Source organism: Anguilla anguilla, chromosome 19, assembly GCF_013347855.1.
Source record: "Anguilla anguilla isolate fAngAng1 chromosome 19, fAngAng1.pri, whole genome shotgun sequence".
NCBI classification, from domain to species: Eukaryota; Metazoa; Chordata; class Actinopteri; order Anguilliformes; family Anguillidae; genus Anguilla; species Anguilla anguilla.
Genome location: NC_049219.1, coordinates 5531948 through 5556684, shown reverse-complemented (window position 1 = coordinate 5556684; position 24737 = coordinate 5531948). Strand labels below are relative to the sequence as shown.

General features: G+C 39.5%; 2 protein-coding genes and 1 long non-coding RNA gene across 7 annotated transcripts in view; 1 reads left to right on the top strand and 2 right to left on the bottom strand.

Moving 5' to 3' along the window:
* The window catches only part of LOC118218856, a 92811-nt gene that overhangs the window by 1924 nt on the left and 66150 nt on the right, over nt 1–24737 (bottom strand). The window contains exons 1-5 of one of the 5 annotated variants that reach the window (XM_035401600.1): nt 17093–17294; nt 2352–3141; nt 1565–1897; nt 921–1241; nt 298–594 (exon numbers count right to left, since the gene is read on the bottom strand). In XM_035401600.1, coding sequence (XP_035257491.1) covers nt 298–594; nt 921–1241; nt 1565–1862 — 916 coding nt within the window. In that variant the 5' untranslated portion in view covers nt 1863–1897; nt 2352–3141; nt 17093–17294. Of the gene's footprint in view, nt 1–297; nt 595–920; nt 1242–1564; nt 1898–2351; nt 3142–3215; nt 4465–12754; nt 14634–17092; nt 17295–24737 lie in introns of those variants that run through there. The other 4 variants (XM_035401602.1, XM_035401601.1, XM_035401599.1 and 1 more) reach the window with 4 other exon arrangements.
* Nucleotides 7944–24737, bottom strand: part of LOC118219213 — a 155857-nt gene continuing 139063 nt past the window's right edge. Inside the window, exons 9-12 of the mRNA XM_035402209.1 lie at nt 10796–11116; nt 10184–10480; nt 8677–8967; nt 7944–8041 (exon numbers count right to left, since the gene is read on the bottom strand). Coding sequence (XP_035258100.1) covers nt 7944–8041; nt 8677–8967; nt 10184–10480; nt 10796–11116 — 1007 coding nt within the window. The remainder of the gene's footprint in view (nt 8042–8676; nt 8968–10183; nt 10481–10795; nt 11117–24737) is intronic.
* Nucleotides 22002–24267, top strand: LOC118218872. Its single transcript, XR_004763579.1, has 3 exons — nt 22002–22138; nt 23538–23645; nt 24042–24267. It is a non-coding gene; the product is annotated as an uncharacterized LOC118218872 (long non-coding RNA).

Below are 24737 nucleotides of genomic sequence, written 5' to 3'. Positions count from 1 at the left end.
AAATATACAAATTTTATGCAAATTCCATAAAAACTGTAGACTAATTAAAAGAGAACCAGTCTTATTTTCAATAAGTACACTGATAGTCTACAATCATTGTTTGATAAATGTTTTATTTAGCAAATTTGTGGAAAGACAAATTTCTTTCCACAAATAAAAATATTAATATTATTATTATTTCCATTATTTGCCCAAGGGATTGCAGCAGCCATAAGTCAGAGGAATAACAGAGTGGACCAGTAAGATACTGAGCCCTGCATCTGCACAAACACAAAGAGCTGAAGAGGAGGACCATACCTGAGACTTCCAGAGAGACAGAGCCGATGGTCTTCTTAGTCTCAGGATCGGTCACCTTGTAGACTCCGGCATCCTCCAGTGTCACACTCCTCAGCAAAAGGGTGTATTCCTGGGCCAGAAGCTCACATCTCTGAGCACAACAATCCCCATACCTGGCTGGGCCTTTATTTGCATCGAGCATCAGCACCTCATCTGAACCAAGGCCTGCACTGAATGTTACCCTCACTGGGCCTGCGGTATAGAGCGGTATGGAGAGCAAACCACCGGCCTTCACTGTGAGGGTCTGGGGTGGGTGGCCTGTGAGGGCAGGGCAATATGTTTACATATTTTACATTTACATGCGTATTTACAGGGGATATGAACACATTATCAACAGCAGTCAGCTTGATCATGTAAAAAGGTAAAAATGATACAGGGCAAATTATGGCATCCAAAAATTAGTGGTGTCACCTTTCATCAAATCTGCGGTATATCAAGCAATACTTCTGTAAATTATGAAAAATTTTTACACTTGCCCTGATTAAAATTACCACATGAAAAAATAAATAATACACACCAGACACACTTATACACCTGAGCTGCTCGGCTGCCCTACAGAACTGAAGATCTAAAGTGAATTTTACCTGTCACAACCAGACTGGCAGAATCTGGATTCCCCCTCTCTTTTGGACTGTTGTAGAAGCACTGGTAGTCGCCTTCATCTGAAAACCGTGTCTGTCTGATGGTGAAAGACATGTTTCCATAGAGGGCTTGTTCTGGGGAAACTGAAGCTCTGTTCTCGAACCTGGGCCCATATGTGGTGGTGTTCTTAAGGAGCTGGTAAACGTTCTCTCCACCTCTCTTCCAGAGGATATCCAGATCAACAGCACGCGCTTGTATATTAATTTTCCCAAAACAAGGAAGACTGGCAGACATTCCCATCGCTACGGAAACATTTGATGGTTCTGAGAGAGAGACAGAAAAAGAGAGAGGGAAAGAGAGAAACAGGCAGACAGAGATTTACAAAGTATTCCTGGCATACAGGAATTAACAGCTCAAATATGTTGCTTGGGGTAGATGAAGGCCCTGATGCAGCATATGCTGTCTACTGCATACCACCCAAGGCTTGTGGGTTTTGTACAGACTGGAATGATCCTGCCCCCCAAAAACAATCGTAAGAATAATAATAGTAATATCCTTTGTCAAAAAACAGCTTTTAGGGCTATCAAATCCACAAGCACTAAAAATATTCACTCAATCTGTTGGAAAAAAGGCAACATGTACTGACCTCTAATTTCTAGTTTCACATCTGAAAGAATGATCTCATCATTGTAGTACTGGCATTTGTAAATGCCGAGGTTACTGTACACCACAGGACTGAGGAGGAGGCTGTAGTTTCCCGGCTCTTTTAAGTAGAAGGATTCCACCTGTCCCTGGAAGCCGTTTCCAGAGAGAAAGGATCCGGTGTAGAGATCAGCCACATCCAGCCAGTCAGGATACCCATACTGCTGAAAGCGCCACTTCACATTCCTGCTGGGGGCTCCACGGCAGGGCAGAGTGACGGAATGGCCGATGTTCACAAACATGCACACAGAGTAGACTGGAGATGCTGCCAGCAGGGCTAGGGGAGGGAAGTTGGATGTTCAGTCAGCATAAAAGGGAGAAATATCACAGGGCTGGGCTTTTCATGCATAAGAGGGAAATCTCACAGGGCTGGACTTTTCATGCATAAGAGAGAAATCTCACAGGACTGGGCCATTCATGCATAAGAATGAATAATTCATAGTTTAAATCATTTAAATCTAAATTTTTGTCCACCAATATGGCAGTGAAGCATGAAGTTTGTATTTATTTTTATTTTTTTACACACACACACACACAAGCATACACAATGCTGTAAAAAAGTGTTTGCCCCCTTCCTGATTTCTTTTATTATTGAATATTTGTCACACTGAGTTACTAAATCAAGAATGTAACCAAATTTAATTGATAATTAGATTCAGCAGACTGAACACAGCCAGGCTTAATTGCACCCAGCCTTTTTGAATCTAAACCTCACTGATATAGAGCCTTACCATCAGAGTGAAGTTGTCACAAAGTTTCTACAAGCACATTATGCCATAATCAAAGGAAATCCCAAAAGAGATTAGAAAAAAGTTGTTGAAATACATCAGTCTGGTAAGCCACTATCACCAAATGGGGAACACTTGGAACAGTGGTGAATCTTCCCATGAGTGGCCGGTCTGCCAAAATTTCTCCAAGGAAAACTCATCCAGGAAGTCACAAAAGATCCCAGAAGAACATCCAAAGAACTCGCCTCAGCTTTGGTCAGTGTTCACGCCTCCACAACAAGAAAGAGACTCAGTAAAAATGGAATTCATGGGAAAGTAGCAAGGTGGAAACCACTGCTAACCAAGAGAAATATCAATGCTTATCTCATATTTGCAAAGAAAAGAACCTGCATGGACCCCAGGCCTTTTGGGATAATGTTCTATGGTCAGATGAGTCAAATTGGAACTTTTTGGATGATACGGGTCCCATTATATCTGGGGTAAAGCAAATCGGTTTTTTTTTTTTGAAGGTAGAGACTGAAGGTGAGACTCACTTTCCCCATCAAATTCACTCCCGCTCGGGACAATGACAGCACTTCGTATAACTAGTCAAGTTAGGCTACTCGGCTAAATGCTACCTGGGATGGGATGACATATTTTCTCGGGAGCATTAAGCAATGTGCGGACATCATTTTATCATGCGATTTATCCTCGCTCCAGAACCTTGCAGAGACCTTTCTCAAGTCAATTCGCACCTTGGCCATTTTCTAGAGCCGGTTTTGAAATTTCACTTATCTACTTAACCTTAAACGACCTTTACTTTAAACCATTTGAAACCAAACACTTTCGTTTTCATTAGTGCCAAATGCACGTGTGTAGCTTACTCACCCAACAGGACCCAAAAACTTGCACATCTCATTTCTGGCTGGGAATCGCTGCTGAGGCATCTGACTAAAAACTATTAGTAATAGTATGTGAAAATTCCTTGATTTAAACTCTCTCCAGTAAATCAGACGTCTTTTCTCCGCTGGCTAGCTTCGCATGTCTGGCTAAAGTTAACTTCGATAGGCAGTTCTTCATACTATTAGACTGCTGATGCCTATCCCTGCCCAATTTAACGAATAGGAATCATCTGCCCATCCGATGAAAACTCTGAAAAAAAATCACCGTTATAGCTTTTTTTTTTTTTTAGCATTCATAGTTTTCGGTAATTTTGTCATTGCTCATAAAAATGCACTGCTTTCCTATTCGCCATTTTGAAGGTGTGGTATTTCGGGGAAAAGGGTCTGCCTGTGTCAGGCCAATTCCCCCTCCCCCCCCTATTCACTTTCGGGGTTAAGTTTCCGATTACGTGTTACGTTTTGCCGTTACGTTGCGCCGCCTGTACTGATGTACAGTCTATGGTCTGATCTCTCTGTCAAAACGTGAATGTAACTTTTGTTTATATTTGCCATAGACTGTTACAAAAATATTTTATTAGCTAGGAAAAAATAACGTTCGCTAGCCATCGCCTCTCTCTCTCTCTCTCATCATCAGGAAGTTGACGCCCTCTCTTCAGAACAGTTTGTACAATCGACTGAGACGGAGAAGAATATCCGCTTTGAGGTCTCTGGGTGGAACACAGCAACAAATCTGTATGTAGCACAGACTGTGTACAGGCCCCATGCCACAGGATCTTTCTCGATGGCCACCTTCACAGCTGGCAGATTCCTTCACAGGTTTGAGATGTTTGCTTTTGTGAAAGCAATCTCATGTCCTTCACATCCTAATGAAAAACAGCAAGGCTATCAAGTGGCTCTTACAAGTCCTTTTCTTTAAATGGGTAGACTTAGTCACTTTGAGGCAGTCCACTGCAAGCGAAGTAGTAGCTGCATGGGGCATCGCTGCACGATTAGCACAGCTTACAAATGCAGATCTAGAGGTCTGCACATAGGGCACCTCGTCTGCAGCATCTCTGGAGGCCAGTGCCAGCCGGTGGGCAGCACAGACACTAGATAAGGCCATGTGTTGGGCAGCTGCTTGGCAACTCCATTCTGCCACCCTGTTCAAATACTTGAAATTATGGTGCCCCCTTAATGGTTTAAATAACATGTTACTTAGGATATCGGAGAAAAGTTATATTGTATTTAAAATAATTTAACTTAAAACACACTTTTTTTAAAACGAATGGGTTGAAGACTACCTGTCGTCACTGAAATGCCGTCAGTGCCCAAACCGAACACACGGTCACCTGCGTTACCTTCTTGTTTCCACCACTCCTCGCACAGCCTCAGCAATGGCGTCGGCCTTCCCGTCTTAAATAATAATAAATTATTAGTGTAGCCACTTTTATCAATAAACAATCACACTGGAAATAAATATTTATTTTTGATTCAAATATACCGTACTTTCAGATTAGAGAAATAACCACATCCCAGCAGCTTGCCAACAGAACAGAATATTTGGATCGATGGGCTACTTACTTATCTCCATTTGTGAAAAATATTGGCACATTATTAGCCAATTAATTTTGCAATGAATCGGTGGTATAATGCTCAGGAAAAATAATGAAGGTATTGCTGGCTAATTTAATTTAGCCTCTGACGGCTTTGTTCCACATTTTGACATTTTCAATAAATTTATCAGAAATGTCAGTTGAACATTTATCTTTTATTGACTTTCAGACAATACTAAATGAATTGTATTCAACAGTCCATCAGCTTATTAACAGCTTGTTGTAGGTAAAAGTGAATTGTAATTAATCATAAACAAGAATAATAACATCCCTCTATATTCAACCTTCTTCATCCAGTCTTCTTTTCATTGGTGTCACTAATTTTCTCACAGAGAAGTATGCAGCTTAACAGATGAACTTTCAAGTACTCAGTCAGTCAAAGGGGTCAGTGGTGCATAAGACAAGGCTCCATCATTCTGGTTTGACTGGACCCATCCAAATTCTGGGCAATGTGAGAGTCACACGTTTTGAGTCCAGCAGACCTTCTGACCAGACCGATTTTGCTAATATTTTTCATCTCTTTCTGGTCTTTCTCTAGATCAGCTTCTGCTGACTACATTCTCTGGAAAGGGCGCTGGATTATCCCAATCAGATCAATACGCAAACTTCAGTTAGTTCAAAATGCTGCAGCACGAATACTGATCCACACTAAAACATACGATCACATCTCTCCAATCCTGTACAAACTTCATTGGCTGCCAGTACAATTCCAAATACAATTCGAAACCCTCCTGCTAACCTACGGTGCACTTCATGGTTTAGCTCCGGCCTATCTCACTGATCTTCTCCTGGACCACCCCCCACTCGCTCGCTTCGCTCCTCCTCTGCAAGACTTCTAACTGTCCCCACATCTCGCCACTCCACTCTTGGTGATCGGGCTTTCTCCTGTGCAGCACCCAAATTCTGGAACACACTCCCTCCCCACATCCGTAATGCTGAGACTCACTTTTAAGAAGCATTTAAAAACTCACCTCTTCACACTAGCTTTGGCCTGAACAGGACATAGCTATCCACTCCCCCATGGCACTTTTATTTATTTTATTACTATTATTTTATTTTATTTTATTATTTATTTATTATCTTTTCAAACTGTTTTTAATATCATGTATGTATCTGTAGTCTCTTGTCATTCTTCTATCAATTTTAATACCATGTAAGGTGACCATGATTGTTCAGAAAGGCGCCTGATAAATAAAATGTATTATTATTATTATTATTATTATTATTATTATTATTAATAATAATAAAGGTGATCGCTGGCTTCCACGAATGGCGTCAAGAGATTACCTGCTCAAATGAATATAAGAAAAAAGGTGAAAAAACACAGGGCGGGCGCCAGGCGCGACAGTACAGAGTAAAATGTCCAGTGTTAATTCAGCTCTAACAAGTGATAATATTTGGTCCCCATTGGGGGACTTTAATAATCTTTAATAATTCAATTAACACTGGATATTTTACTATGTAGAGGACTGAATTGCATGTTTACAAACCATATCTACTTTTTGTACAGCAGTGTACAAAAAGTTATTGACCGTGTTACATTTATGATGCGTTACATTTTACAGACACTTTACAGCCCCCTACATATAAACACTCCACTTGATAGAGGAGACTTAACACTGTGCGGGATGCAGATCGTGCATGGCTCAATCCCGTCATGATTTGCGGGTCTCCATTTTGTTTGTGGTTGCCATGGACATGGAAAGCTTGTAGCCTAGTCCACAATACTGCTTCAGACAGAAAATGACTGGCAGAGGCTAAATCTGTCATGTCAGGAAATACGCTGAGTATTTTTCACAATGTAGGAGAAAGCGCATCTGTTTCCACCTTTCCTGTCTTACAGTGACCACATATACGTTGTTATTTTGGTAACCATGTATTCCAGTGTCTGCCTTTTTAAATTGCAAGTGTGTGGTCACTGAACCTGTACTTGGTCAGGATCTACCTCTGCTTTGTATCTCTGACAAAGAAGAGATACTCAGCGAATTTGTAGTCTCTTTTTAGGGTCCGACAGCAATCTAGTTTGTTTTGTGTTTTGGTTACATTATCCCAATATTCCAAAGAAGAGATTTTGATCTGTTTCATTACTTGGTTTACTTTGATTTGTTGGTAAGCAGTGCTAGTATGAAGCTGGTCTGTGATTTGTGACAAATTATTTGCTTTTACAGTTAGTAGGCTAGGTATATATAACTGCCCAATACGACTAGTGCATAGTGAAGCCTTACCTCGGTTAACACCACAGATATAATCAACCTTCACATACAGAACATCATATGTAGCAGTACCGTACCCACCATTAACTTTCTGTCAATTTGTTTTAACCAATCATCTGTTAATTGTGTTAAAGCTGTACATGTTGAGTAACCCACCTTATATGCATGTTGGAATTCAGAGTTGATACTGTTTTCTGAGAAATAATGCTGAATCTGTTTAAATACAATACCCTCCATAAGTTTGCTTAAAGCAGGGAAAATACTAATAGGCCGACTACTTGGTCCAGAAAATGACTCCTTGCTATTTTTTGGTAGAGGAGTAACCTTAGCTATTTTCCACATTTGTGGATAAACACCTTCATTCAGACATAAATTAAAAATATGACACAGTGGCTTTGCCACAATCCTAACTGACAGCTGTAGTAATTTACCATCCAGATTTTCATAGCCATAAGGTTTATCACACTGCAATGACGAGAAGCTTTTCCATTTCTTCTGTATTTATATTGGTAAAGTCAAATTCACATTTTTTGTCGTACATAATATGTTGTTTAATTAGTGACTCAGACAGCTTACCATTCACTGGCAACATTTGATTTCTTATTGCATCCACTTTACCTATAAAATTATTATTAAAATAATTAGCTATATCTTGAGGTCTGGTAATAAATCCACCACCAGATTCAATAAATGAGGGAGTTCTATTCATTTTATCTTAGATACTCAGCAAATTTGTAGTCTCTTTTTAGGGTCCGACAGCAATCTAGTTGGTTTTGTGTTTTGGTTACATTATCCCAATATTCCAAAGAAGAGATTTTGATCCGTTTCATTACTTGGTTTACTTTGATTTGTTGGTAAGCAGTGCTGGTATGAAGCTGGTCTGTGATTTGTGTTAGTTAGGTTAATGGGTTAGACAGCTTCATTACCAGCTGACTGAGGGGACTGCTTTTTGTAGAACTTCCAGGCTGCAAAGGCACTGCCAGCCAGAACCAGCAGCGACACCAGCACTCCCACCACAAAAACACACAAAGTTCACAAAACCAAAGCTCTCCACACAAATCACAAGCCCCAAAAGAAAATCTCCCCTGCCTCATACTACTGGGCTTATATTGGGCCACAGGCAGGTGGAAGCAATCAGGCAATTAGATAATTAAGCAACTACCTCCACCTGCACTACCCAGGCAAGCAGAGGCAGGGGACGTAACCAGCCAAAATAAAATGGTGATTGAATGCATCACACATTTGTTTTTTTTATCAGAGATAATGATATTAGCTACTATATGATGCTGCGTCAATAGGCAACTCGTTATCGATTATTGCTCTGGCTTCTCTCATCGCAGGCAAAAGTTCAGCTCTTTTCTTCCTCAGCCGTTCGGAAAAGTCCTCATTTATGTACACCGAGGTGTTTTTTAGGTGTGCTCTTGCCTTTTCCATAATGAGTTCCTTATCCTTAAAACGCAGAAGCTTCACTACGATGCCTCGGGGTCTTTCAGCGTCTCGTCTGAATTGATAGGGTAAATAGCTTCAGTTACGTTCGTTTGACTTTTGCGATTCAACATCGTTCATTGTTCACGTTGTTCACCACGTTGTTCACCACGTTGTTCACCACGTTGTTCACCACATTCTTCACCACATTCTTCACCACATTCTTCACCACATTCTTCACCACATTCTTCACCACATTCTTCACCACATTCTTCACCACATTCTTCACTTTGTTCACGTAGTTCACGTAGTTCATGTTGTTCACGTTGTCCACGTAGTTCACGTTGTCCACGTTGTTCTGTTCTGGCTGCACGGAAACAATCTAAATTTCGAGAGTTTTCTGTGTTTTTTATGAAGAACCACCAGACTGCAAAGGCACTGCCAGCCAGAACCAGCAGCGACACCAGCACTCCCACCACTATCCCAGCCACTGCTCCAGCAGAGCGTCCTGCAGAGAACATGGAGACAGAGGGACTCATTTGGGAGAAATAGAGAAGAGCAGGTAATAATCAAGAAGGAAAGACTACAATAATAATATGAATAACAACAACAATGATAATAACAACAACATCAATAATAATACATTTAGCAAACATCCAGAGGGACTTACAAAGAGTGCCTCCATAAAGGTTCATACAACAAGCAGAGCTGATGCCAAGTTAGCAGTCTGACTAACTGTAGTAGCACATTAGTAGTAGGCACTGAAGTAACGTTGTAAACCTACAACATAATAGGAAGTTCCAGCGTAGGTGGGAGGAGACTGTGGATGCTAAGGCAGTAGGACTCTGAGATGGAGCCCTGGAGAACTCCTGCACTCCTGCAAGTGTTAAGACAGTGGGACTGAGCTGATAAGTTTGGAAAAGTACATCCCATTGGAATTGCTGAGATACCGGTTTGAGGGCCAGAGTCACCATCAGGATCACCGGTATCAAGCGCAGCAGAAAGGTCAAGACAAGATCAAGAAGGGGGACAGGGGGGCAGTTTTTGCATATTTGCATAATTCTGTTATGGGGTGGGGGGGGGGGCTATAGTGACATTCTTCTACTCTCAGGTAAGCCACTGCCATTTCCTAGGACATTTTCTGTGCCTAAATCCTGTCTTATAGCAGCAAACCAGCTTAAAGGCATCAGAGAATTTTCTCCAGCTTTATTTTATAGACAGAAAACCCAGTACAGTAATTTGTGGCCAGATAGAGGTGAAAACCTGCACTAAAGGCTGCAACAGGCCATTTTCATACTTTCTGGAGTAAAGCAGTCCACAGGCCGATACATTTCAGTAAATTCAGTGGCGTTATGAAAATATACACATTTTATGCAAATTCCATAAAAACTGTAGACTAATTAAAAGAGAATCAGTCTTATTTTCAATTATTGTAAGGCCTCAGTACACTCATAGTCTACAATCATTGTTTGCTAAATGTTTTATTTAGCAAATTTGTGGAAAGACAGAAAAATTGACAAAGCTAGGCTACATCTTAGAAACCATAGCCTAAGATTGCAGAAGCCTAAAACCTATACTTTTGTGTCTCTTATGTGTATTGTGCTCAAGGTGACAATAAAACATGAGGCGTTGCAGCCATAAGTCAGAGGAATAACAGAGTGGACCAGTAAGATGCTGAGCCCTGCATCTGTACAAACACAAAGAGCTGAAGAGGAGGACCATACCTGAGACTTCCAGAGAGACAGAGCTGATGGTCTTGTTGGTCTCAGGATCGGTCACCTTGTAGACTCCGGCATCCTCCAGTGTCACACTCCTCAGCAAAAGGGTGTAGTCCTGGGCCAGAAGCTCACATCTCTGAGCACAACGCTCCCCATACCTGGCTGGGCCTTTATTTGCATCGAGCATCAGCACCTCATCTGAACCAAGGCCTGCACTGAATGTTACCCTCACTGGGTCTGCGGTATAGAGCGGTATGGAGAGCAAACCACCGGCCTTCACTGTGAGGGTCTGGGGTGGGTGGCCTGTGATGGCAGGGAATTCATTTACATATTTACATATTTTACATATACATGCATATTTACAGGGGATATGAACACATTATCATTGTAAAAAGGTAAAAATGATACAGGGCAAATTATGGCATCCAAAAATTTCTGGTGTCATCTTTCATCAAATCTGCGGTACATCAAGCAATACTTCTGTAAATTATGAAACATTGTTACACTTGCCCTGATTAAAATTACCACATGAAAAAATAAATAATACACACCAGACACACTTATACACCTGAGCTGCTCGGTTGCCCTACAGAACTGAAGATCTAAAGTGAATTTTACCTGTCACAACGAGACTGGCAGAATCTGGATTCCCCCTCTCTTTTGGACTGTTGTAGAAGCACTGGTAGTCGCCTTCATCTGAACATCGTGTCTGTCTGATGGTTAAAGACATGTTTCCATAGACGGCTTGTTCTGGGGAAACTGAAGCTCTGTTCTCGAACCTGGGCCCATATGTGGTGGTGTTCTTAAGGAGCTGGTAAACGTTCTCTCCACCTCTCTTCCAGAGGATATCCAGATCAACAGCACGCGCTTGTATATTAATTTTCCCAAAACAAGGAAGAGTGGCGGACATTCCCATCGCTACGGAAACATTTGATGGTTCTGAGAGAGAGACAGAAAAAGAGAGAGGGAAAGAGAGAGACAGGCAGACAGAGATTTACAAAGTATTCCTGGCATACAGGAATTAACAGCTCAACCATGTTGCTTGGGGTAGACGAAGGCCTTGATGCAGCATATGCCGTCTACTGCATACCACCCAAGGCTTGTGGGTTTTATATAGACTGGAATGATCCTGTCCCCCCAAAAAACAATCGTAAGAATAATAATAGTAATATCCTTTGTCAAAAAACAGCTTTTAGGGCTATCAAACCACAAGCACTAAAAACATTCACTCAATCTGTCGGAAAAAAGGCAACATGCACTGACCTCTAATTTCTAGTTTCACATCTGAAAGAACGATCTCAGTCTCATCCCTGTACTGGCATTTGTAAATGCCAAGGTCACTGTACACCACAGGACTGAGAAGGAGGCTGTAGTTTCCCGGATCTTTTAAGTAGAAGGATTCCACCCGTCCCTGGAAGCCGTTTCCAGAGGAAAAGGATCCGGTGTAGAGGTCAGCCACATCCAGCCAGTCAGGATACCCATACTGCTGAAAGCGCCACTCCACATCCCTGCTGGGGGCTCCATGGCAGGGGAGAGTGAGGGAACGGCCGAAGCTCACAAACATGCGGACAGAGTAGGCTGGAGATGCTGGCAGCAGGGCTAGGGGAGGGAAGCTGGATGTTCAGTCAGCATTAAAAGGGAGAAATATCACAGGGCTGGGCTTTTCATGCATAGGAGGGAAATCTCACAGGGCTGGGCTTTTCATGCATAGGAGGGAAATCTCACAGGACTGGGCTTTTCATGCATAGGAGGGAAATCTCACATGGCTGGGCTTTTCATGCATAGGAGGGAAATCTCACAGGACTGGGCTTTTCATGCATAAGAGGGAAATCTCACAGGGCTGGGCTTTTCATGCATAAGAGGGAAATCTCACAGGGGTGGGCTTTTCATGCATAAGAGGGAAATCTCACAGGGGTGGGCCATTCACGCATAAGAATGAATAATTTATAGTTTAAATCTAAATTGTTGTCCACCAATATGGCAGTGAAGCATGAAGTTTTTATTTATTTATTTTTTTAATTTTATTTTTTTATACACACACACACAAGCATATACAATGCTGTAAAAAAGTGTTTGCCCACTTCCTGATTTCTTTTATTATTGAATATTTGTCACACTGAATGGTTTCAGATTATTAGACAAAATGTAATATTAAACAAAGAAACTAAGGTTTACTCTAAGTTTCTTTGTTTAATATTACATTTTGTCTAATAATCTGAAACACATAATTATATATATTAATTTCATTCATTTAATAAAAAAAAGTTATCAAACACACATATCACCCATGTGAAACAGTAATTGCCCCCTAAGTTACTTTATCAAGAATTTTACCAAATTTAATTGATAATTAGATTCAGCGGACTGAACACAGCCAGGCTTAATTGCACCCAGAACTTTTGAATCTAAACCTCATTGATATAGAATCTTACCATCAGAGTGAAGTTGTCACAAAGTTTCTACAAGCACATTATGCCATAATCAAAGGAAATTCCAAAAGAGGTTAGAAAAAAGGTTGTTGAAATACATCAGTCTGGTAAGCCACTATCACCAAATGGGGAACACTTGGAACAGTGGTGAATCTTCCCATGAGTGGCCGGTCTGCCAAAAGTTCTCCAAGGAAAACTCATCCAGGAAGTCACAAAAGATCCCAAGGACATCCAAAGAACTCGCCTCAGCTTTGGTCAGTGTTCACGCCTCCACAACAAGAAAGAGACTCAGTAAAAATGGAATTCATGGGAAAGTAGCAAGGTGGAAACCACTGCTAACCAAGATAAATATCAATGCTTATCTCATATTTGCAAAGAAAAGAACCTGCATGGACCCCAGGCCTTTTGGGATAATGTTCTATGGTCAGATGAGACAAACTGGAACTTTCTGGATGACACGGGTCCCATTATATCTGGGGTAAAGCAAATAGTTTTTTTTTTTTTGAAGGTAGAGATTGAAGGTAAAAACTTACTTTCCCCATCAAATTCACTCCCGCTCGGCACAATGACAGCACTTCGTATAACTAGTCAAGTTAGGCTACTCGGCTAAATGCTACCTATTGCTAATAACATTAGGCCTTCTACAAAATGCGGTATGAATAAACAGACAAGCTGGGCAACTTATACGCTATTACTAACATTGTAAATAGATTTATGTGGGTGAGGGTGACAAATTCAGTGTTTTTTCTAGTGGTAGGCTATGTGCGTACATAAAATAAATGAATCACTTTATGCATAATACATGTGAGAGCACTCCAAAAAGCTGAAGTAGTTTTTATTTAAAAACTAAGCGGCAACATACAGTGCATGGGAACCAAAAGTCTGAAGACACCCACAGTTATGCTATTATTCATCATTATTCATATAGCCTTACTTTTCCGCAGTATGTTTTAGTTAACAGCCCAGATATTTGGATATTGAGCCATAGGAACACACTGAATGAAACACAGTGTGAAAACAAATAGAGAAACACTTAGCGTATGGTGGATGAACAAAATATCTACGCAGCTTCCCATTTCATACACAAGTGTCGGATATGTGTTAAAACAATGTATTCTTACATTACATTATTCCTTCATAAATAATGAACACAACCAGAACTTGGTTTTGTCCTCAGACTTTTGATCCCCACTGTCTCTTTGCTTTGATCTACTTGTGAAATTTAAGCAACCGTGCACTAAATCTGTAAATTGATTGGGTAGCCTACACAGCTGGTGTGATGAGGTGTGCAAGATTAGATGGGCTTTTTTTTCCCAAACTTCGGATGACACTGCATACGGTATTATAGATGTCATCGTGTGCATTGTGGAGATTATTTTTCAGAAAGTTGTATCGAGTGTTGTCAGTGACCACATTTAAATGTATTTGATTTTGGGGATTCATGTTACAGTAATGCTCTAGATCTTTCCGTGGCACAGCACCATGGCTGATTATAAGCAAAAATCCTGAAGCCTACATAATTATAGCCAAATGATAGCAAAACTAAAAGGCACTAATCCTGTTACTCTGAGAAAACTAAGAGCATTACCCACCACCTCTTTCCCCTTTCCTCCCCCTAATATCCCACATATACCCCATCCCCGCCCAGTTTCTCTGACCCTCTCAAACAACCTCTACCCATCTAGATTATATAATTTACAAAACATCAGCACATGCTCGACCATTTTGTCCACTAAGCACTCATCACGTAACCCTGTTTCATGTCTACCAATCAATTTCAGTGATGAATTTAGTCCTGTATGCCCAAACCATAACCTACTCCACATAACCTCTCTCCTACAGTTCCAGCAGTAATAGAGGAAATCAGGAATGGGCGGGGGGGCGACGGCTGGGATGACATATTTTCTCGGGACACTGAAGTTGGCTCTCGATTCGAAATTTCCGGTCCACCTTAAATCAGTTGCGTTATATGATTGGACGATAAATTCTTATCCAAATTTATATTTTTCAATTGGCGTCTATTGGATTACATAGAACGTTTAAAGTGGGATTATTAAAAAATGCTAGAGTAAAATTTCACAGAAATGGGGTAGGATGTAGATCAGGACCCCTTCTGCCAGGAACAAGTGTCAGAATTTTGTGAACTTTTACAATTGTGTAGAAATTCTTATCCAAACTTTCATATTTTTTAATTGGCGTCTATTGGATTACATGGAAAGTTTGAGGTGGGATTATTAAAAAATGCAATAGTAAAATTTCACAGAAATGGGGTAGGATGTAGACCACTTCAGGAGCCCTTCTGTCATAATAAAATGTCAAATTTTCAGACTTTTAAATTTTGATGAGAAATGGCCATCTAATATGTCAATTTTTCAATAGGATTTTATTCGTATATTTTAATATAGACCATTTGGAGTTTTATTTGAATATGGTGCAGTGATTTTTCGTCCACAACATTTCAGATGTGCATTATTTCCTGTTCTCTCATACACACCTGATGCAATGGTGAGACTATTAGATTTTGAGGAGAAAACAAAATGCGTGACACTGATCTGTCCATAGTACAGACTTAAAAGACATGTGAAGTGAACGTAACATAATTTAAAATAGTTTTTTTAAATTCTCATTATCACCTTTGTTCAATTTCTCTCTTGATCCCTATCTCTCTTTTACAAACAAATTATAACCTTTGCAAATACGTAAGGAAGACCGCGAATCATATAACGCAATCGATTTAAAGTGGACCTGAAATTTCGAATCGGAAGCTGCGAATCGGGAGCCAACTTTATTTTCTCGGAAGCATTAGTTTTTCTCAAATTTTTACGCACTAAAACTGGAACTATGCACACGATGGAGAAAACTTTAAGCTCATGTGTCAACAACAAAGACTATTTCTGCAAAACTCTAAGCACAATTCCTCTGTTTTCACTCAAATAGCAATTCTAAATCACATTTTTGCACAACTGTGCACACAAAATCTCATCATTTAGCACAATTTTCATAATCAAGCCTTGTTTGTTCACAGGGAAAACACTGACCTTCAAATGCCAAACTCTAAGTACCAATTGGTCTCACTCACGCCACACCTGCTCAAACTCAATTGGCTAAACTTTTCAATTATCTGTCAGAGCATAAAAGAGACCTCAGGTGACCTCTATTGTGTTGGAAAACAATGGAGCAACACGCAGCACAGAGAGGTAGAGGTAGAGGTAGAGGTAGACATGCACGAGGTGGACGAAGAAGAGGGAGATGAGCTAATATTTCAAATGAAATACGGTCAACTTTGGTTGATCACATATTTGTTTTTTGTTTTTTACAGCAGGCCTACAAACTACAATTTTTATTTTTGCAGTCTGCTGAACATTACATTACATTATAGGCATTTAGCAGACGCTCTTATCCAGAGCGACTTACACAACTTTTTACATAGCACTTTACATTGTATCCATTTATACAGCTGGATATATACTGAAGCAACGCAGGTTAAGTACCTTGCTCAAGGGTACAACGGCAGTGTCCTTACCCGGGATTCGAACCTACGACCTTTCGGTTACGAGCGCAGTTCCTTACCCACTGTGCCACACTCCGTCCCTCAATCTGTAAAATAAATCTAAACAAAGATTTATTTTACAGTAACAAATAAAGATTTGCTTGATACCTTTCTGAATTTGTTCATTGATTTCATATATGATAACAGATCATTACATCCATTGTCTAGACTGACGCAGTCTAAGCATGTTCTAGTCTTGAGAAGACACAAATGTTATCTATTTTGGCAAAACTCATAATTGCACTGATAAGGAAAATGAAAAAACACTTCTAACAATGTTCAGTATGACTCATGATGGAACCTGGGTTGTGAGTGCAGCCCAACTGGACCTCATTGGCAGGACAATACAGTAAATGTGCATTGTATCATACACAATAACAACAAAACTCATGGTGATAACAGTTCACACACTTCGCTGTACTGTACTGAATTAGAATTAGGTTTACCTAGCAAATGCACTATTTTATATGATGATATATTTACTGTATTGTATCATGGCAACAGTCTTTATATTTACTGTAAAATTGCAGCCTATTTTGGGACCCCTCGCAAAGAAAACTAAAACTTCAAAAAAGGAGAAAAAATAAGAAATTTTTACACAATTTTATAACTTGAATATGTAACATGACCTCATGAGGCCAAAACATATATACAGTATTTTGATGGTTGTGTTTTTAAATTTATCGCACCAGTGTGAAATCAGTGCTCAATAAGACCTATTCATATGAGACCTGTGTGAATCATTTTGATGGAAAAAGTCAGTTTTGAGAAGAGAGAACATGGTTTTGAATGCATGAATGCATTGTGCAAGAGATTTGTGTAGTTTTGGCAAAAGGTTAACTGTTGCTGTGCTTTGTGTGTAGAGTTTTGAGAAATTGAGCTATAGTTTCAGAAAACGTGTTTAAACAATTGAGAAAAACTGTAACCTTAAACGACCTTTACTTTAAACCTTTTGAAACCAAACACTTTCATTAGTGCCAAATGCACGCGTGTAATTTACTCACCCAACAGGACGCAAAAACTTGCACATCTCATTTCTGGCTGGGAATCGCTACTGAGACATCTGATTAAAAATTCCTTAATTTAAACTCTCTCCAGTAAATCAGACGTCTTTTCTCCGCTGGCTAGCTTCGCATGCCTGGCTTTAAGCCCACTGCAGACTGCGAGAGCTACTAGGAATATATAGCTTTTACGCAAGCCTTTGCGCGACACAAACGGAACCAGTGGAGACACCCTACGCGTCGCGCCGTGCTGCTTCGCCCTGCTGTTTACGCGACGCATACGCGACGCGTGCGGTGGGTGCCCGGCGTAACAGTACTTCAACTACGCTTCAGTTACGGGCGTAATACGCGCGTAGTGCGCTCGCGGTCGATACGCGTGCGGTGGGTGCCCGGCGCCGGGCACCCACCGCACGCGTCGCGTAAGCGTCGCGTAGACTATGAAAACATAACCTCTTGAGACTTCTTAAAGGTTTTTTTTAAATATCTAAATCAACGTTTCCGCTGGTAAGGTTTTGCCGTGGCGTGGCGCCACGGCAAAATCCTTGCCGCCACACCATAATAATAAAAATAATAATTAAAATAAAATAAAAAATTATAAACTAAAAAATATATATACTGTATATAGCCTATATATTAAATTCATAAATTAAAAATGTTAAACTGTCTAAATATTTCTGCCTAAATGGGCTTTCAAAACCATATTGTCGCGTTCACATATTTATTTTCAAAAAGAGCCTCGGCCGCGTGCTCAGTGCTTGCTCCTTTCTGAGGTGGTCGGAAGATTTGCAGCGCGCGAAGGTCACACTGTCTGTCAAAGCGTTACTTTTTTTCTTCAGCGACCAAAGGACAACGAAAAGGTAGGTAGCGACGCTTCAAATATTACAAAAATACCATAGTGTTAACCATTGTTTGAATTGGACCAAAATACGTGCCTGTACCTACTCCTCAAAATACATACTGTTTAAAATAAATTAATGTTGGTAATTAAAAGAAGAGTCGGTACTCATATACAAGTCCCGACAGCTCCTGCCCATCTCAAGCATTGGCGCTAACTATCATTCGGTGATGACAACTGGCGGATCCTAACTCTCTTCGGGCAAGTGGAATGCCTCATGCAGTTGTCTGATCGGACAAGTAAAAAATAAATGTGATAAATATGTAACGTTATCTGAAAATGAACTGTGTTTGTTTGAGCCGAAGCGGAACCTGTTCCAGTTGAGCTACGTACTGCCTTTTTTTAGATCTAGAGCTGCTGTTATAATGGTACAATACATCTGATTAAAAATAGATCAGTGTTTCCTGTGGAATTGAACTCTTGGTGTGGTGGTGGCTGTCTGAAGGGTGTGTAGCAAAGGCGAAAAAGTTTATGACTATGAAAACATAACCTCTTGAGACTTCTTAAAGGTTTTTTTTAAAATATCTAAATCTATCTTTTAGCTCTGACGAGCTCTTGATACAATGAATAGCAGTTTGCAAGAGCCAAAAAGTAGTTTTAGATGTACTTTAAAATCATAAAAGGTTTGTTAACCCTTGTATTTGTTTGTAAATATTGAAGCAAAACAGGCCTGTATTTTGAGTTATGGTGGGGTGAGAACAATTAAAATAGCACATTGTCCATCTAGAAGTTCTATCTTCAAGAATAGAGGACTATATAATCAAAATTGATACTCAAGAAAAGTTACATATTGCACTTTTAAAGGGACATTCTTCTGATAAATTAACTCAATTACCATGACAAAACAGTACTTAGTTAGAATGTTTCATTTTTTTATTTACAGTTTTTTTTATTGCTAAGACACATTTAATGAAACAATTCCCCTTTTTCTCAGAACTATTAACACAATCCCAAAACTACACATCAATCAGCACAACCTCAAACATCCATGCCAAACTCAAATTATCTTCTCAAAAACATATACTCTTCCATCAAAATTAAACTTTGCCTTCAAATGGCACACATAAGCCACCGAAAACACAGACAATGTAGATTACCCATAACACACCAGTGAGATAAATTCAAAGCACTTCTGCAAAAACCTTTTATAGCAGTGCGTCAGGAGTTATTTTCTCCTGGTTATTCTACTTATTTTATGGTTTTCAGATTTTGATCTTTGCAATGTTACACTACTAACAAATGAGGGAGTGTGCAAATTTCCAAATATGTTATTTGTAGTACTGAAAAGTGATGCTGAGTGAAAAGTACTGTACAGTAACCACAACACAGTTGAAGGAACAAAAAAATTTAGTATTTTCCAAGGAGAGTAGCATTCATAAAAGGAACTCAGTATATGCAGCACTATAAACAAAAACAGCAATTAAATCTAAAGAACATATAGTCTGTAAATACACTTCAACATTACATAGACAGCATATCCTCTCACAGTACAGCAGATACAATATGTAACATTACAGTAAATTATAGTACCTGTTTTCTTGTCTGAAAGTATGGACAATGGATGCCACTGTGAAACGATTCAAGTTTGGCTGAACTCTCTGTCCAGCTCCCCTCATCATCATACCATGCACTAGCACATGGTCAATCAAGGTGGCACATATTTCGTCTGGGACAAATTGTCTCCTGCCTCTTTGTCTCCTTTGTCTTCCTGATCTTTGGACAGCTTGTCCATTTTGAGGATCCATTGTTCAAAAGCACACAAGACGCAAACTGTGGCCCTATTTATTGATCCAGAGGTTGTGACCGGTGTGTAAACAATTTTGCTGCCAAGTGTTTGCACCTAGAGAAAGGTGTGTTACCTGAGTTTAGGTTGTGATGACTTGAGTTAACTGTTTTGACTACTAGTGTTTGTTGCATGAGCACAGTGTGTAACCAGTGATTCATGAGAGCATTTGTTTGTAGAGATTTGCAGAAAAAGTTTAACAATTTGCAGCATGTGTTAAAACAAGTGAAAAGTATTTATAGTTTTGAGAGATGTGTTGGTCCTCTGAGAACTGAAGTAATAATTTGAGAGTTTTTGCTAAAAGAACCAGTTTTAGTGTGTTAGCAATCGAGAAAAACTGTAACAATACAATTTGAGCTGGGTCCACATTCAAAGCCCTCTCTCTCTGTCTCTCTCACACTCAATGACAGAGTTTACATGCATTGTCCATGCAAAAAAAGTAAAAAGTGAGAAAAATGGCTTTAAAGATTCTGTTCTGTTACATTCTAATTCTACTGAGAAGCAAGATACAAAAATTTCCAAACTAACTTAGATGCTTGATGAATGTATTTTTTATTAGCTAGTGTTATCTGTATTCATTTCTGGACATTGCAGCAACTTGTGAGACTGCTCCTCTCGTTATAATCATAATCGTCATTAGAATACAACCCTCTTTGTCAGCTGTAGCAACAGCCTAACTCAGTTTTGCTAGATCACTACATTCACAAAACCTTAAAAATAAACACTTTCCCTTTCGTTTTCCTGGAAGAAAATCCCCATGTTAAAGTATGGAAATGGAAGTAGTTGAATCACATTTTAAATGCCCTAAAAAAATGTTTTAAAAATTCGCGCTGTTTTGGCGATTTGTCAACTATTTGCGGCCGCGACATCCGACGGGTTTCTCCAGGTCACCATTTTAATCAAATGTATTGTACCATTATAACAGCAGCTCTAGATATAAAAAAAATGGGGGCAGTATCCTACCTAGCTCAACTGGAACAGGATCCGCTTCGGCTCAAACAAACACTGTTTATTTTCAAATAACGTTACATATTTATCACATTTATTTTTTACTTGTCCGATCAGACAACTGCATGAGGCATTCCACTTGCCCGAACAGAGTTAGGATCCGCCAGTTGTCATCACCGAATGATAGTTAGCGCCAGTGCTTGAGATGGGCAGGAGCTGTCGGGACTTGTATATGAGTACCGACTCTTCTTTTGATTACCAACATTAATTTATTTTAAACAGTAGGCCTATGTATTTTGAGGAGTAGGTACAGGCACGTATTTTGGTCCAATTCAAACAATGGTTAACACTATGGTATTTTTGTAATATTTGAAGCGTCGCTACCTACCTTTTCGTTGTCCTTTGGTCGCTGAAGAAAAAAAGTAACGCTTTGACAGACAGTGTGACCTTCGCGCGCTGCAAATCTTCCGACCACCTCAGAAAGGAGCAAGCACTGAGCACGCGGCCGAGGCTCTTTTTGAAAATAAATATGTGAACGCGACAATATGGTTTTGAAAGCCCATTTAGGCAGAAATATTTAGACAGTTTAACATTTTTAATTTATGAATTTAATATATAGGCTATATACAGTATATATATATATTTTTTTCTTTTATAATTTTTTAAATTTTATTTTAATTATTATTATTTTTATTATGGTGTGGCGGCAAGGATTTTGCCATGGCGCCACGCCACGGCAAAACCTTACCAGCGGAAACGTTGGGAAGCACGTTTTGTAGAAACAAGGATGAAACCTTAATTCATCTTTTTTGGGAATGTGCATATAGCAGTATGTTCTGAACTGATATAAATAACTTAATACACAGGAAAATCACTAATTTCAATGTGAAAAAAGAGCATGTATTTTTTGGAGTTACTACAAATGACCTTTAATGATGTCTATTCTTTGCACGTTATCAATCTAATGTTATTATTCGGTAAATATCATATACACACCAGCAAATTCTCTGCCCAAAGACCCAACTTCTTTGTATTCAGAGCCACTTTTAACCAATATATAGAAACTCTTAAATTGAGTAGCCTAAACATTGGAAAGCCATTAAAACTCTAAAGATGTATGAACATTTATTTTTGTCTTCCTGACCATACTATGCTAAGCACCCGAGTTGTGTACTTTGCTTCGCTTGTATCCTGTATAATTGTATCATATTATATAAATGTAGTTGCAATTGCAATGTTCTGATCTTTGATCAATTAAAAAAAAAAAAAAGTTCGCTGGAGTCGAGTTATTTCAGTTCTACGACGTGAAGAGAACGGAGTAAACAACCGAACTTTTTAAAGCGAAATTGATGGAGGTAGGTTTCTTGAACATACGAAGCTAAAGCCGAGATATATTAGTGTTTTATTACTTTCAATAATTAAAATATAACATATTAACAAGGAAGCTATTGTAATGGTTTGGTGAAGGGATACTGTCTGTAGAAACTTACGCAAATGTTTGCTACGTGTGTTAGCCTTGGTCATTGCTACTCGGTGTCGCTTGCGCAAATTATTGTTGAATGCGGGCGAATATATGACATGTTGAAGACTATCATAAGGTTAGCTAGGTGTTCTGCACATGCATTTTACAGCCTCGCCCCCGAAAACCTTTAATGCCCTTATAAGTGGTCATCCATTTATGATGCCAAAATGATGTTTCCTTAAACCGTTTTCTTTGTTTACATTGTACGGTGGCCGACAAGGGCAAAACTAGTGTTTTATGTGTTCTGCTCTCCTTTTCACCTCTCTTCACTTCCAGTTGTCCTCTCTCCACCTTCCTCTTATGCAATGTCCCCTCGCTGATCAATTAAGTATCCTATCACATGTTGAGACGATGTAGAGGAGAGAAAACTAAATACAATCAAAACACTCGGGTTTCCCGGAAAGTAGTTAGCTACCACTACGGACAACGTTAGCTAGAGTTAAATGCAAGACTTGGCACACAATGTTGTCGCTAGCAACCTCTTGTAGAAGTCAAAGTCTGTATCATGCCAATGATAGCTACGTAAATCTGTTGCTCTTTCATAATATTGTAAAAGACTAAGGCCAAATGTAAAAAAAAAAAGAATACGTAGGCTACCTTTTTATGTAGCCTCTTTATTGTTTAATCTCTTTTTGTTCTCTTCTGGAGAACTTCGCTTGTGTTGACTGGATATGCAGCGTTTTTCTGTTGCATTTGTTGTCAGAGTTCGTGTGTTTTTGATTTTGCATCGTTTCTGTATTTGCAGCGTGTCTGCTGTTAATGTATTTGTTTTGTCTTTCTGCAGCACGTTTTTTCATTTGGAGCACGTTTCCGTTGTTGTATTTGTATTGGATTTTCGTATGTGTTTTTGAATTGGCATCGTTTCTCAAGCTGCAACACGTTTCTCCTAATGGAAATGTTTTGGGCCGTTGTAGCGCGTTTGCCCTTGTCCGCCACCGTAACATTGGCTATTTGTTTGTTGCACCACAGTGCCATTGTTTGGCGATACACTAGTTGGAAGCAATATCCTGACATTTATTCTGCAGTAGTTTCCCCAATATCTTTGATTATCATATGTAGTCGTTGAATTAGTGGTTTTAATCCAAACTTAAAAGCTAGCAAGTGTATTTTTTACTATCTAAACAAATTATTAACCCTTTGCTGTGAAGTGAAATCAAGACCACTGTCCTTTTAATTGCAATTTGGAACACAAATGTTACTTGAAATAAAATTTTAATCTGTATCTGTTTTAGATGCATATATCCATCTGGAATGCTGGCTCTCCATCAATGAAGGAATGCAACACGTGCTGCCAACGCTTATTCCACTGCCCGCTGAGCCCAAACTTCGAACCATCAAAGGTGACAAATATTCAGAGGCATGTGAAATCACATGCAAAAAATGCTGTGCATTTCAAAGATATGCTGACATTAAACCCATATTCCTGTCTGTTTGAAATGACACCAATTCTGCCTAGTCTGTTCAAACTGGTGCCCGTTCTACTGTACATCTCCTTTGTAAGCTAAGCAGTTCCTTTCAGCTGACTACATCAGAATATGTACTATTGGCATTTTATGAGAGCTGAAAATGTACAACATTGTTAACCAGAAATTATATCTGGGTGGGTAAATTGATGGATATGCTGTAGAACATAGTTTGTCATTGATTTATAAGTATAACCATATATCCTGGGCTTTCACTGATGGTTTCATTGTGGTACATATGGCACTGGCCTGATATGCATTCTGTGTTTGCAGTTTGCTTCTACCTGACCGCTTCCTGCATGTTAGCTGAGACAATCCTCTTGTCAGGGCAGATACCTACCTCCACCACTTTAAGAGCAAATCACCAAAAACTCTGTGTAGTCAGGTAAATTAATCCAACGTTTGTTTTACTCTGTTCTTGCAAAGCTTGACAATCCTCTTTAATATTATCTAAATGTAAAGCACTTGTGACCAGGGTTTTGAAAAGTGCAATACAAAATAAGTTGTCTTATTTGAATTTGAGAGAGGGAGAGAGGGAGAGAAGGAGAGAGAGAGAGAGAGAGAGAGAGAGAGAGAGAGGGAGAAAGAGACAGAGAGAGAAAGAGAGAAGGAGAGTGAGAGAGAGAGAGAGAGAAAGAGGAAGAGAGAGAGAGTTAATGAAATTAACATTACACTGACTTTCTCCACAATTCATAAACGTGGAGACAAAGTAGACCCCAATAATTACAGAGGCATGTGTGTAAGCAGTAATCTGGGGAAACAGAGATGCACTTTCTCCTACATTAAAAAAAAGTAAAAATATTCAGAAACTAGGATAAATTATTTCAACAAGTTATCTCTGATTTAAAAAAACTTCAATTCACAAACCAAATGCGAATTTATAAATCCTGCAAGGAGAAGGGCCAACAGCTCCATTAGCAGCAAAGTACATCTCTGCCTGCAATAATTTGAGGGACAATTGTTGACCAC